This window comes from Taudactylus pleione, unplaced genomic scaffold, assembly GCF_031769625.1.
Source record: "Taudactylus pleione unplaced genomic scaffold, aTauple2 ptg000085l, whole genome shotgun sequence".
In the NCBI taxonomy this organism is placed as follows: Eukaryota; Metazoa; Chordata; class Amphibia; order Anura; family Myobatrachidae; genus Taudactylus; species Taudactylus pleione.
Window position 1 is genome coordinate 310,788 of NW_028284487.1, and position 15,918 is coordinate 326,705.

At 43.8% G+C, this 15,918-nt stretch overlaps 1 protein-coding gene across 1 annotated transcript in view; it reads right to left on the bottom strand.

Annotated features, from left to right (window-relative positions):
- Nucleotides 1–3,339: 3,339 nt before the first annotated feature.
- The window catches only part of CTSF (cathepsin F), a 42,269-nt gene continuing 29,690 nt past the window's right edge, over nt 3,340–15,918 (bottom strand). The window contains exons 12-14 of the mRNA XM_088468294.1: nt 14,367–14,457; nt 14,229–14,287; nt 3,340–8,339 (exon numbers count right to left, since the gene is read on the bottom strand). Coding sequence (XP_088324420.1) covers nt 8,265–8,339; nt 14,229–14,287; nt 14,367–14,457 — 225 coding nt within the window. The 3' untranslated portion in view covers nt 3,340–8,264. The remainder of the gene's footprint in view (nt 8,340–14,228; nt 14,288–14,366; nt 14,458–15,918) is intronic.

Genomic DNA, 15,918 nt, shown 5'->3' on the forward strand with positions numbered 1-15,918 from the left:
AAAGACTGGAGTTGGTCTCTGCTACTAGTAAGAACATAGAGAAGTTTTCTTTTCAAAATCAGCTGTCCAATATCCTACCTGATGTCGTCTCGGAAAGCAACACCAATGCATAGAAGAGCTAAAGCCCAGATTGCAGTGTTAACCTTCATCCCCATGTCCATGTTTTACACCAGAGGTTCCCAAACTCGGTCCTTAAGGCAGCCTAACGTCCAGGTTTCAGGGATATCCATGCTTGACCACAGTTGACTTAATTAGTGCCTCAGTCAATTTAACCACCTGTGCTCATCCATTGATATCTCTTATACCTGAACTGTTGGGATGCCTTGAGAACCTCTACTCTTCACCAAACTCCTTGCTCTAAAAGGCAAACTTAACAAAATGTTATCTGCTAAGATGGAAAACCTTGGATGCAGCTGAAGTTTTATGAATTTGAAGATAAGACGAATGCTCTTTAGAGGCCAAACATCACGCCAACCTCACCCGCAACACAATCTTTTCTATAGAGACTCCTGGTGAGCATCTGTCATGTGACCATAAAAAATAGGTTTTGAGATTTTCTACTTTTCCCTGCAGATGACCTGCACACACAGATCGATCATCATCTGTACACTTTCTGTAACTCGCCCTTTTTGCAGTGTCATAAACTCTAGAATATACTCCTGACAAATTCATGCTAATAAAACTCTTCAGCCACTGATCCATTTATTCAGCAATATATCACAATTGAAAGAGAGAGAGAGAGAGAGAGAGAGAGAGAGAGAGAGAGTGAGAGTGAGAGTGAGAGAGAGACCTGTTTACTGCAATATTGAAGGGCTCCAAGTTTGATACAGCTACCACCAACCCCTTTGCTTCACAAATATAGGGCAGTCTGGACATCTGTGGTATACAGTTTGGCTCGCTTGATAAGGTCATCCTGTGATAAGCCGCCTTGTATCACCCAACCTTGAAGAGGAAATCACGCTGTTTGGTGAGCTTTCCAATATCAAGATCAACTCAAGTAAAACTAGATGTCAATTTCTCAAATCCTTTTAATTTACAACTCTTGTCTACCATTACATTTAAGGCCGCAGTCTTAAGTACCTGGGATTACCTGACCGGAAACCATGACCAACTGTATTTAGCAAACTACCCACCATTTACTTAAAATACCATTGCTGACCTAGACAATGGAATTCACTATTCATCATATGGACAGGCCGAGGAAATAATTAAAATTAACATTCTGATGAAGCTGCTGTATGTATTTCAGATGCTCCTTGTTAAAAAAATCTCCCTCCAATGCCAATTCTCTAAATTAATTTGGATAGGACAGTGTCTGAGGGTAGGACTTCACACTCTGGGCCTGATTCAGACGCGGTCGCGCGTGCTGAGCGCTCGCAACCGGGTCGATGGTGGCCCACAGCTCATGATGGAGCCGGCTCAGTCGTGCGCATGCGTGAGACCTGGCTAACGACGGGCAAACCGTTGCGCCGGGTCTCGCACCAAAGGGGGCGAGCTGTCGATGTTGAGTGACAGCTCGCCCCCTTTGGTGGGTGGGCCGGGGGGGTGGCTGCCCAAACGAAGGCGTTCCCATGTTAACGCCTGCCGTTTGGGGGCGGCCCCACTGACAAACACGAGTGATGTCAGTGGAGAGATTCCGGCTCTGTTAGAGCCAAAATCTCTCTGGGGCTTGCGGCCACGAGACCCTACCACAACGGTCTCGTCGCAAGCCCGATGGTCTTGACTGTGTCACCCACAGCTATGCGAGCGGCCAGGAGGACGCACAACCCCCCCCCCCAAAAAAAAAACGCCCTAATTCAGAGCGAGCGCTCTTTCAGAGCATCCGGCTCTGAATCAGGGCCTCTGTACAAACCTGCCAATGCAGGAAGTCTTGGTATTCCTCATTTCAGTTTTAATTCACACTGGTCTCACTTTATGTATTATGGCACACTTTGTTTGATGCCAGACTCTGGCTCTCCATTAAATTCACTTTAATGAATTTGGGTTTTAGTCTCCACTGCACTCTGGGTCCCACCATGCAGCAGGAACCAGAATTCCGGCAAGTCCCTGCAGTAGTGTTTTCACTCAAAATCTGGGACAGGTATACCCACAAAGTATTAATCTTATTCCTGACACTCCAGGTCTGGTGCCAACCTGCCAACCTGGTACAACCTATTATTTCCACCTGGCTTTGACCATTCTCAGCCCTCCACATTGAATTACTGAGATTTAACCTCTCATAGAAATTAGTCCCTTTGAGGCTTACCCTCCTTCGAGAAAAATTTAAATTATAATACCTGATCCTTAGAATGGGATTCTTCAGATAGGTCATTTGTTTCATACTTTATATGAACATTGTGGTCACCCTTAATGCTCTGGAATCCTTCTGTTGGGTTATATGCCCCTCCAACATGATGCTATCCTGTATCTACTGCCACTTGCAGGCAGCATCTGAAATAGATCCCCAGGAGATGGCCTGGGAGAAAGATATGGGGAAACCCTCATTCCCATGGTATGGGGTCATATTAGATACATAATTGTCACCTTTTCCTATTATAAACGCATTTGTGAAAAATCCGCTAATGTGTTCCATTGTTATTACTTAGTCCCTTGTGGGATTCATATAGAAACGTCACCTTTATGTTGGTGCTACTGTGGACAAGAGACCACCCTGCTTCACAAGTTAAAATATAACTTATTGTATTCTCATAAAAGGAAGATCCTTCCGTGCTAAAATAAATCATCTAAATATTTAGAACATAAAAGAAAGTGAATAAAAGGTATACAAAACAAGGGATTAAAATGATATTCTACTGTGTATTTGTTATACCTCAATAATTTTTATAAACTGTGTGGAAAGTGTTACAATTTCCTGAACACATTACTGACTTAATATTTAAGGATTATAATCTGTTACATAACAAATATTTCTTGTGGAAGAAAATCGATTGCACTACTAATGATAGGAGCAGATAGATGACACAGCGGGGCGCTGCCAACGCGCATATCATTGGGAAAGCAGCAGATGCAGGAGGGTACTGCAACCAAGGGAGAAGAAACCATTCCAGGAAAGCTAAACAGCAGCTGAGGCAGCACAGATGAGCACTGAGTGCTACCAATGTGGACGGCAATGGCTGAAGGGCGGACAGTAAGATTGGGATTACTTTCACAGGTTGTTAAATACATTTTTGCAGTGGATAATTCCTACTTGAACAAAGCAATTGATACTGTGGGTAACCAGTATAGTTTACACTGAATTTATAATTCTATTTAAAAAATTGAGGAATAGTGATTTTAAATGTCTAATCGATAGGTTGCACTGAAAAGGACCAAAACAAGAAAAAACACATTACAACAAAATCAGAGGCCAATCTATTTATTGGAAGCATTTGAGTTGTAAACACAACGAAATAGATAATACAAGGCAAATACAAAGTTGTTAAATTAAAAATGTAAATTTAACCCAAAGAGGCAGTTAAACATTTTTTATTTCATTTGCATAGTGTATGTGTTTTAAAATACTATGGGGCGACATCTGCGAAGGGGTGGGGAAAAGAAGCACTAAGCATTCCTGTCAATTAGGGGGGCGCAGTGTTGTTCCACCATGTTACCACTACACCATATGGATTGTCACTAGGCTAACATTACAGTTAGTAAATATTATCGAACAAGCTGCAATTCAGTGTATGTGCTAATGTGTTATCTTAAAGCCATAAATACCCAGCGTTACACACAGTGATAAAATTAAATTTAATGACTTAAAGTTAAATAAAAAACCCAGCAGTAGTTATTGAAGGGGCTTACTGTATCTACAGTTGGACCCAAATGCAATTTGCAGCATTTTGTCCTGCAAATTGCATTTCTATCACTGCGCATGCGTGCCAGAAATTGCTCTACATCTTACTCATGATAGCTGAGAACAATTTTGCACTTACGACTCCTTGCACCTAGGGAAGCAGTATGGGGGTTTGCCTAAAGGCGGATCTCTTGTGGGTGCTCAACCCCTGGTGCAAAATGCAAACGGATGATGAAAATGATGATAGCTAGCCACTTCTGTATTCCGGGCTAAATATGTGTGAATCCCTCCCACTAATGCGAATACAACTGTAATGTGTATGCAGCCACCCTGATGCTAGGGTGGGGAAGGTGCAAACACAGAGGTGTAACCACACTCGCTTGCTAAAACTTGGCTGAAAAATACTGTGTGTGCACCAATGAGGGGGGCACTCTTCCGCCTCCATGGCTGGTCTGAGCTATTGTCTGCCATACAGGTAAACCTTGACTTTAGTCATTTGTACCAACCCCCGTCTGCATCCCTACATATATTGCTGTTCTCTCCATTCATAATTAGGGCGCTTCTGTTATCCTTGCCGAGCTGGACACATCTTGTCTAATATCCTGCTCTGCAAGATGATCATTTTTATACACAAAGTACATATATATATATATATATATAAACATAAACATTTTGAAAGGCAAATTAGCCAAGCTTAGTTATTCATATTTAATTGATGCTAAAAAATTCCTTTATTCATATATAAGTATTAAGTCTGCATTCACAACATGTGTGCAAGTCTAATACTTACCAGACTGGAAAAATAAGAGGAGTAAATGATGCATCCTTAGTACCTCTGTTCCCCTAATGTTAGCACTATTCCCATGGAACCCATCTGAGCAACAGGCCTATTAGTGATGATCTGTTCAAGAAAGACTCTACAATGTTTTCCAGGGCCTCATTAGTCATGAAAGTAATTTATAATTGGACCACTTGGGAATTAGTACATTGTTCTGATATTTGTTAATGAATAATACGCATTGTAGTGAATAGATGCTGACATTTACAAAATGTTTTAGTGACCATATCTTATTTATTCAAAATGGCTTCCACTTTTGTGAATCAATGCGGTGTAAAATAAATGTCCAACAGGACACATCGCTGGATGAAAACATAATATGTCTGCTTTGTGCACAAATGCCCAGGGTCTCCTAATGTGGGTACAGCACACACTGATGTGTGGTGGAACTGGTTACTGAATGAGCTGGACATAATTGGGTCAGTTCATATCACTGCTCAGTCATGCCAAACACATGCATATGCCGTACTCGGCAAAGCAGTTTTATGTCAGCTATTTCATTTTCAGAGCTCATCTCTCTGATGTTTTTTTATGTCTAGTTCAAACCCGCAGCAATCATAGCTTGCAGCTAAATTTATCACTGTAATTTACTCAATTCATTTTTATTACTTTACTCATCTGCTAAGAAGAATATGGATATACATTAATAAATAAGCAACACAAAATATAATTTAGTCAAACTCATATAAACCCCAAATATCTTCATTTTGGCAAACCACTTCCAGATCTCTAGAGGCAGTAGGCTGATGTAATGCGCAGATGGAGATGTAATTTGTATGCGTAAATGAAACCGAAATATTAAAATTTGGACAGTTTTTTGACAGTCTGGTTAACTAAACTTGGCCAGATTATTTATATTGGTGTCAGATACATTTGCTTGGAAACAACCAAATTAGCTGGTAGCATATTAGAGTATAGGACAGGCTTAAATCCATATACATGTTTCCAAACTGCACATGCATACTAAAATGAGCCAGTATTTACATGTGATCTATCCAAGACGTGTGCCACTTAAAGCCAGGACATAGGAGCAGGGGTGGGTAAGCATCACCAGAGTACAGGTAAAAAAGGTACAGCAGTACAATGTACAATGTCCCCTTAAGACGCAATCAAATGAACTTGGGCATCATCAGACACCTGTCCTAGAAGGAACATATGATGTGGGTATCGGAGGCCTGGAGTAATTATACGCAACACCAGACGCACTTTCTAGCCACTGGCTGGTTGCCAACGAAAAGCATCTGATGAGTACTTAATTCATTAGCCTCACGGCCATATCATCTACTCAGATTTCCCATTTGTACTACTGCAAGAAGGACTATTGCCATTGGCTTTATAAAGCTGTAAATCACAGATGTGGGGGACTTTCTTGTTGTAGCTGATGTATCGGATCACAGCTGTGGACAATGTAAGGGTTAACTACATGAAAGGCTTATCTTGCATTTGGTGAAATTAAACAAGCGATTTCTCCTTCTATAATTGAAAGGTACAAAAAGTCATTAAAACAAGGATAAACTGGTTCTGAATGTGATTTACTGACAAACATACTGCTTGTTCTGCCAATGTTCATTAATGTGTGTGATAAATATCTTTTACATTCTGTTTTGTTAGAACTTGCATCACTATTTTTTTGTTTTTGCTATATTTAATTGCAAATACCGTCCGTGCCAAAACCTATCCTGTACTATGCATTGTTTTAACATGTAAAACAACAATCTCAGAGTTATATAAAGTCCTGATTATCGTTTCTCTGGGTGGATCCATCTAAACCGCATGGTGGCACTATGACAGATTGAGCCATAATAAATAAATATTGGCACAAAATCAAAATAAAAGGAATCTGCACTTATTCAGCATTGTAAAGTGACTATATACTGTAACTCCATGATAACACTGAGGAGGATCTCACCTAAGACAGAAACTTGGAGGATGTGGAATGTACAGATCATTGAGAAGTAGTAAAGTTAGCTACATCAATCTGATTATCTTACTGCATTCATAAACTGACCTTTATTTTAATAAACCAGCTCTTCAGATTGGTTTCTGCTGCTGAATTTTGAATCTAATGTACTGAAAACATGTAAGAGAACCATGAACACGTAGAGATATTATTTCATATTACATGTGTAAATACTAATACTTTTATTAGTTAAACACTTGTCAATGAGAAGACTATACTGCAAAACTTGTGTTGCAACTTTAAGAAGAACTCAACCCAAGTTATTTTTCCCTGCAATCAACCTTACCCCACAGTTAGCGTGGGTCAGAGTATGGATAGCCATCGACAAACTAATCAACAATGGTCGATGGTTTTCAACCATCGGGGAGAAACCATTGATGGATCAGGTCTGCTCATGTGCAAAAGGGACGGGGACTACAGAAAAGCAATAGGATATTGCCATCAGACCTCCTCAGCAATGATAAAACTATTTACCATCGGGAGAAAACAGTCGATGGTTACTACCATAGTTGGTCAATGGCAATCCCTAGTTTAGAAGGAACTCCACCCTGCCACCAGCAGCAGTCCCTTGATGTGTCTGGGCATGTATGTTCAATGTAAAGTCATACAGCTGGCAGCTGCATCAGCATCCAGTATTTGGAGAGGTTGCCTTACAAATACCAAACCATGAGCCCTGGAGCCACACAAAAAAGTGCACACGCAAGCCGAGGTTCTCCTAAGCATCAGGTCCATGTGGCTTGGTCAGAATACAAATGTGTTGAGATTGTTTTTAAGCACTTCTACAGCACATACAAAATACAGTTCAATATAATGTGTCATATAATGTAAATAACCACATTTATATCATCAATTTGATCTCAATTGAGATCATGTCAAACGTAGACAAAACTAAATATTTTGGAGATATTTTAGCCGTGAGGCCAACCTAAGAGTTAGCACAGCAGTTCCCTTTCAGTGGAATTTCATTTCTTAACCATGTGAATAGTTGCCTGTATTTTGGACTGTCCTGGCAAGGCCACTTAATTAAAAAGGAATCTGCTGAGGTGATGTATACAAAGACTTTTTTCAATGTGATATCTAGGGTTGTTCAACTAGCAGCCCTCGGGCCACACGTTGCACACAAAAACATGCAAAACATTTCTTTTTTTAAAAAATCTGCCATACGCATTTATGTTTTCATACAAACAGACAGCACTGCACAGCTAATTTACATCACTGATTAATGACATAAAAGGTCTTTTCAGAAATAGTCTGCCTGCATTATATAGTGATGTAGAACTGGTATTGTGTCCCCTGAAATGAAGTTATTTTCTATAATATACATTTTAATAAGAATGACAACACCATTCTCATTATTAAAAACAAAATAAGTTAAATATATTAGTCTATTTGGTTTTCAAATTTCTATTTAACATTATGGATGTATATATATATGAGATCTTAAAATTGTGTTAATTTAAAAAATAGTATTTTAGTTATGTTTGTTTTTTTAAAAACGGACCCCAAATTTATGTCTGGTCCACTGGTATGGAAGGACGAGCCTATGTCGCTCTATGATGCACTATTCTGAATCTTCATTAACGTGAAGTCCTAGTAAGAGGTGCACAGACACAAATACATAAACACACCTCCATGGCTTTGGTGGAAGAGCATAAGTTCAGTATAAGGATGACAGGAGCTTCCAGGAGACTCTAATCTACCACAGCAGAGCTGCACATTGTGTTCAAGCCACACGCACCACTTCCCCGATACAAGTAATAATAACCCTGAGGAAGAAAAGAAAGTACCAAAGTAAATATGCGTGTAAAACTCATTTCCCTTTATCACCCAGTTTTTAGCACCAATATCTACTAGAAGTTACAATTTTTATGACAACCAAGGACAGACAGCACTCTCAAATAAATTCATATTCCAAGTTTAAAAAAACAAATAATGGGCGTTCTGGTCACGGATTAAGCTCACACTTTAGAGAAATTTCTAAAGCACTTGCCTTCTTTATCTAGAACAGAGTTACCCAACTTCAGTCCTTAGAGACCACTAATACCTCTTTTACACAAAAAACCCGGGTCCGACCTAGGTTTTCAGACATGGTTCCAACCCAGGTCAGACACCGTTTACACTGCACCTTGGATCTGGGTTATTCTCAGATCAGCCCCGTTCACACTGAACCTGGGTCTGCCCTGCTAAACTTGTGAGGTCATAAAAAGAGGGAGGTGACTGCTCCACAACCACCAATCAGCTAATTTTAGGCATGACCCAGGTCGGATAACCCGGGTTGCGCCGTTTACAGTGCACCATTACCCAGGTCCATCCTGGGTCCGACCCTGGTAGCTACCTGGGTTGGATTGCCGGGTCACTTGACCTGGGTTATTTTTCAGATACCCTATTACACTGAGCTGTGACCTGGGTAGACCCAGCAAAAACCTAGGTTTTTGTTCTGGTGTAAAAGGGGTATTACAATGTAGGTTTTACATTTCTCCTCAGTGACATAATTGAAATAATTTGTACCACCTGTGGATCTTTTAAAGATCTTTTAGAATGTAAGCTCTTACGAGCAAAGCCCTCTACCCTCCTGTGCTTCTCCCTACTTTAGTTTCATCATCTACTTCTTGCTCACCACAAGGGCACCTAACACTTGGTTGCTTATGCTCTGTAGCTTATCTGGATGTTATGATTGCTAATGTAGAAATATATATTATCCATGTCCTGGTCCTGTATTGTATTGTTCTGTAAGTCACTTGTCAACAATTTGTTTATGTACTTTGTAAGGCGCTGCGGAACACTTGTGGCGCCATATAAATAAATTATATTATAATAATAATAATGCACCAACTAGGAGATCTGGAAAACATGCACTGTTAGGGGTCCCTGAGGACTGGAGTCAGGAAACACTAATCTAGAATATTATGAGAAGAATTAACATTTGTTTAGCTCTTTGTACAGTATCTATTAGAAACTTGCCCATAATAAAATAACTGACTTTATTTTAAATTATTCATGTTTCTTAACCTTCATCGTAAGGGGGATTCAATCCAGCGCAATGTGTACAGAGAGCCCCCAGAATGGTCAGATATTGGCATTCTGTGGTATATATCTTTGCACACTTGTCCTTGCGCCACACAGAGGTGTGCAGCAAAATGAGCTTAGACTGCTTACCGTAATACAGGCGCACTAGCGCACGCAGGGGGGGTTTCTGAGTACCTAGAAACCCCCCCTGACAGACCAATTTTTATTTTCAGAGATGGAGACAGCCTTGTCTCCATCTCTGCACCAGCCGCGAGCCACCCTCCAACGATCGGAGCTGCTCAGGCACTGCCTACAGTTCTCCCAGAGCAGGGAGTGTGGGAGAAGGAGGATCACCCAGCAGCCCGGCAGTAACACAGGCAGCCTGCATTCCTCACCTTTCACTTCTCCAGACTCCTTGGATGAAGCTGTGGGGGACACGGTGTGTGCTGCTGCTGTATGTGACAGGGGAAGGTATGAATGGGGACTATAATTGCTTAATTGTTTGTGTTGTCCTGGTCGGAGTCTGAGATAGACATTATCTCTGTTTATGTGCAGCTGGGGTTAAAATATGACCTGTGTACCAGCATGCAGTGAAGTGACAACAGTGGAAGTTCCTATACATATAACATTATCTCCTTCTCCCTGTTCAAAAAAACAATATGTTTTTTGGTCATGATAGTCTATGCATGGAATATATTATAATATATATATATATATATATATATACGTTTTTTTTTTTTTTTTTTTTAAATCAACCGTTTGGAAACCCCCCTTTAAAATTCCTGCGTTTGCCCCTGAGCCGTGTACTCATACACCTATCCTTATTGCGCCCTATGGTGCAAGATGCATGGTGAGATTTAGATGCTTGGCCTCAGGTAGTGATTCCCAGAATTTCGTACTTTTATCTGAATTTAGTGCCTTATTTGCATCCAAGCTGTAACCGCTCGCATAGCGAACAAGGCATTTAGGATTAGCATTTTTATTGCTATGGAATTAGTATAAAGTTGCAGGTTTTATTTATTTACTATTATTTATTATCGCTCCCCAGGCAGGGCCGAACTAGGGTGGTGCGGCTAGTGCCGGCGCACAAAGCGCAACAGCCCTGAGGGTGGAACCGGCTACCCGCCAAAATTTCGAACTGCTGGGCACCCACTGCTATTACTTTGGGCCACCAAGAGCTCGGGAGATTTCCCACAGGGCCGGCTCAAATGTGCCCTGTCCCCTTTTTCAGTGCAAGTTTGGGGGTGTTCCCAGTGCCTCTGATGCAGCGCAGGCTCAGAGTATAACAATGGCCGCGCTAGCTGTGGGAAAGAGGGGAGGGCCACAGGGAGGGTTGTGTGGACGGTGCTTCAACCGGGCCCACACACCACGCTCTTGCAGCAAGCTGACCAGACCAGGAGGAGGATTGCCGGGGGTGTTAACTGTCCTGTTTAGTTACCAGCCAGCGCCGCGGTCAGCCCAACCAGGTGTCCAGCACAAGGAGGGTGCCAGCAGGAGAGGAGACCGCAACAAAATTTGCAGGTTAGTGTGCTAGAGGTATAGGCGGAGCAGGGCGTGGGTAAGGGGAGGGGGGTTTGGGTAGTGTGATCTGAAGGGAGGTGCGTTGTGCGAGTTGTTAGAGGGGACAGTGTGAGTGGAGGACAATGAACTATGAATGGGGCAGTGTGAGGAGGACAGTAAGCTTTCAGGACAGCTTTGCAGATAGCTATCTCTGGCCCCAAGCACATCCCCTATGAGTGGGAGCTGTGTGGGAAGGGCAGTGAGCTACGAGAGGGGGCTGTGTGGGAAGGGCAGTGAGCTACGAGAGGGGGCTGTGTGGGAAGGGCAGTGAGCTACGAGAGGGGGCTGTGTGGGAAGGGCAGTGAGCTACGAGAGGGGGCTGTGTGGGAAGGGCAGTGAGCTACGAGAGGGGGCTGTGTGGGAAGGGCAGTGAGCTACGAGAGGGGGCTGTGTGGGAAGGGCAGTGAGCTACGAGAGGGGGCTGTGTGGGAAGGGCAGTGAGCTACGAGAGGGGGCTGTGTGGGAAGGGCAGTGAGCTACGAGAGGGGGCTGTGTGGGAAGGGCAGTGAGCTACGAGAGGGGGCTGTGTGGGAAGGGCAGTGAGCTACGAGAGGGGGCTGTGTGGGAAGGGCAGTGAGCTACGAGAGGGGGCTGTGTGGGAAGGGCAGTGAGCTACGAGAGGGGGCTGTGTGGGAAGGGCAGTGAGCTATGAGAGGGGGCTGTGTGGGAAGGGCAGTGATAGCTATAAGTGGTACCAGTGTAGGCTGTGTTTTGAGGCACCAATAGCTATAAGGGGGGCAGTGACGGTGGGGGCATTGTGATGTGACAGGGAACAGTGTGGGCTGTGATTGGGGGCAGTGATCGCTATAAATGGGGCAGTGAACTGTAAGGTGGGGCACTGAGAGTGGGGGCAGTGTGGGCTGTGATTGAGTGGTATAACAAGTATAAGGGGCTCTAATGTATGGCATAATCTGTATAAGGGGCTCTATGTGGCATAATGTGTATAAGGGGCTCTACTGTGTGGCATAATGTGTATAAGGGGCTCTACTGTGTGGCATAACGTGTATAAGGGGTACTAATGTGAGTCATTACATGTTTAAAAGGGGTTTGGGGTACAGTACTACTTTGTGATGTAATGTGAACAACACACTACTGTGCGGTGTAATGTGAAATGGTACTTTTGTGTGGTCACATCCCAACCCAGCAAGCCCATGCCCCCTTTATTTTTGGCGCATGCCTTCGCCGCACACTATACTGTTTAAAATATAGGGAGGGGAGGCACCAATGCTCTTTCTGGCACAGTGCACCAAATGCCTAGTTACGGCTCTGTCCCCAGCGGTCTATGGAATGCAGGCACCAGTGTCCTCGTGCATTGTACTTTTGTCGCATTAGTGATATGAATATGATGCATATTTTGTGCAAAAGTGTGTGGCATAGTCCATGGTGCACCAAATGCGGCTATTTGGTGCAATTTGAGGATGTTATGTTCTGGGTTGTTTGTGGACCCGGGGTGGTGGCAGGAGCGATCACAGAAGCGGATTTGAATAAGAAACTAGGTTTTTTAATAAGTGCTTGAGAAGACATAAAATATGGCAGTAAATAAAAGTCCAGGAATATATAAATGTGCACAAGAGTTCTGTGGTGGAAGTAATGGGTTAATGTCCAAGTAGAAACAATTAGAGCTGTCCAGGTGTGCAGGTAGTGAGACTGAAAATAATCAACCAGGTATGCAGGTAGTGATGCAGGAAAATTATAGCAAGGTATGCAGGTAGTGAACGAAGGCCCTCATTCAGAGCCGGACGCTCTGAGCAGAGCGCACGCTCTGAATGAGGGCCGGGCTCCATTTTCATGGAGCGTCCTCCTGGACGCTTGCATAGCTGTGGGTCACCACCCACAGGCTATACGAGCGTGCATTGTGATGGCCGCGATGGTCGAGACCATCGCGACCATCGAAATTGCGAGTCGGAGCCTGCGGTTGAGGTTTTCAACCGCAAGCTCCGGAGTGATTTTGGCTCTATCAGAGCCAAAATCACTCCCACTGACATCACTAGTGATGTCAGTGGGCCGGCTTCTGACGGGAGGCACGCCCCCGGCACGCCCACCAAAGGGGGCGTGCTGTCAATCAACATTGACAGCACACCCCCTTTGATCGGACACAACGAGCGAAGGACTTTCCTTCGCTCGTCGCGTCTGGCGCATGCGCACGACGGAGCTCCCTCCGTCGTGCGCATGCTCAGTCCATAACATCGACCCACTTGCGAGCGGACAGCCGCTCGCGAGTGGGTCTGAATCAGGCCCTAAGGCAATGAGCAGGATGTCAGCAGGCTCAGGCACTCAGGTATGGGCAAGGGTGATGGAGGAAGCGGGGTAGTCCAGCGGAAGCTAGGATCTGACAGGCAGACTGGCAGACAGCGAATTCACAGGAACAGGATAAGCACAGAGAACTCCCTCTCAGCTAGGATACACGTTGCACTGGCAAAGAAGGAAGGCACTGACCCTTCCTAAATATCCCATGCCGTGCTGTTACTGGCCGGAGGGAACATGTGACTCACCAGGATTGGCCAGCCGCATCACATGGCCAGAAGGCAAGATGGCGGCGCCCATGCCAAACGGAACGGAGACGCCGTCAGGCCTTACCAGCACAGAGTGACAACAGGCCTGCACAACAACGCGCGCAGCCAAAGCCCCCCGCCAGACACCAGCTCCGCCACCAGACAGCCAACGCCACAACGACCTCACAGGTAACACCTGCCTAGCGTCATGCTGAAATACCCTGGCCGTGACAGAGGATAGGTATATGAACACATCTGTGAATGGTAATGTGGGAAGACAGACTTCACAGTGATGTGCAGGAGCACATAGCACCGAAATTAATTCCTTCCTAAGAAATTTCTCCTGGATTTACTGAAAGGTTGGTTAGAGGGATCACTGTTGCCTTTATTTACATCTTACGTTTAATCCTATACGCTCAGTCACTGCATGGTTTTCTACAGTATGTCACCAATTCACTGTATGTCTAAGTAAATCATAAATCCTTATATTGGAGAACACGGACATCTTCTAAGCAATGCATTATGCTTTGACCCATTACTTGTTAGGTTACAATATACAGTAAACCCCAGTTTTAACATAAAATGCCAATAAGTTACCTGCTCCCCCCAATCTGTTCCCCAGCTATTTTTGATAGCCCAGAAAGGTTTTCCATCACCTGCAGAGAAATAAAACAGAAGTCAGAAGGAAGGAAGTAACACAAGATGGGGACAGCAAGGAAAGAGTGTACAACTTACGTTCCCCATATCCCACTAAGAGTACAGCATGGTCGATCAGCCAAGGACTGCAGAATATACGGAATGGATGAGAAATCCCTTTACGGTAAAACTGAGAAGAATAAAAAGCAAACAGAAAAAGGGAAAAGTAAGTATCCGCAAAACCCCAGCTCCCCAACACCGTATAATAAATCCCATATTGGCAACATTTTTCAGTTTCCATTTGTTAGGAAACCAATGTGAAAACTATATTAGTTCAGGCAGCTTTGGAACAAAAACACACGGAATAGAGAGAAGCCTCTAAAATGAGAACTATATGGTGGTTCTAATTAGGGATGTGCAGGCTCGGTTCTACTCGGTTCCGTTCGTTTTTTTTTACCGAATCTTATTGGCTATCCAAAACTCGTGACAGCTGAAACCCAATAAGATTCGGTATAAAAAAACGAACGGAACCGAGCCTGCACATCCCTAGTTCTAATACATGCTTTTACACAGAGTGAGAAGACACTGCACATATTAGAAGAGTTTCCTTTCACCCATTTCTATGAGTTATAATTTTATTTATAATGCCCCAAGATATTACTTAGCTCATGGAAAAGGTAGAAAGAGTACATAATTTATTATAAATATAGATATCTATCTATCCATATCCTTAAGTCCACCCCCCCCCCCCTTTCTCCCTTGCAGACCGACCACCTTTGCCTCCCACTTACTCAATGTTGGGTGGTGGACAGAGATGAAAGAGATTGGGGGGGAGGTAGTGAGAAGGAGGACAGTGATGAAAGCGTGTGGTGGACAGAGATGAAAGAGATTGGGAGGGGAAGGGGGGGTGGAGGTAGTGAGAAGGAGGACAGTGATGAAAGAGTGTGGTGGACAGAGATGAAAGAGTTGGGGGAGGGGGGCAGAGATGGAGAGAGAGGAGGCAGAGCTGAAAGAGAGAGGGTAGAAGAGAAACAGAGATGAAAGACAGATGGGGGAGGGCAGAGATGGGAATGTGGCACAACTCCAGGAATGCCATAGCTACCGTAACACCCCAAGTGGTCCCACCCATAACCCCACTCAATAGGAAAAGGGGCAGAGATTAGAGAGAGCAAGAGAGGGAGAGGGTGAGGGCGAGATGGTGCTGGAAGGAGGACAGATGAGAGAGATTGGGGAGGTGACAGATGACAGAGAGAGATGGAGATGGATACAGATGAAAGAGATACAAGGAGGACATAAGACTGTGGAAACAAGGTGACATGAGGCTGGAAAGACACAGGGGGTTTGAGGCTGTAGAGAACATTGAGGGATGGGGCTAGAGAGACAGACAAGCCCGCATGAGGCTGTAGCACCCACAATGACTAGTGACCCGGTGAATGATGGGTCAAATATACTAGTAAATGTAAAAGGGGTTTATGTATCAAGCAGTGAAAAATGTGGAGAAGTGGACCAGTGGAGAAGTTGCCCATAGCAGCCAATCAGCTTTGAAGTAATATTTATCAAGTATAGTCTATAAAATAATAGGTAGGCGCTGATTAGTTGCTACGGGCAACTTCTCCACTGGTTCACTTCTGCATGCTATTTACTGCTTGAT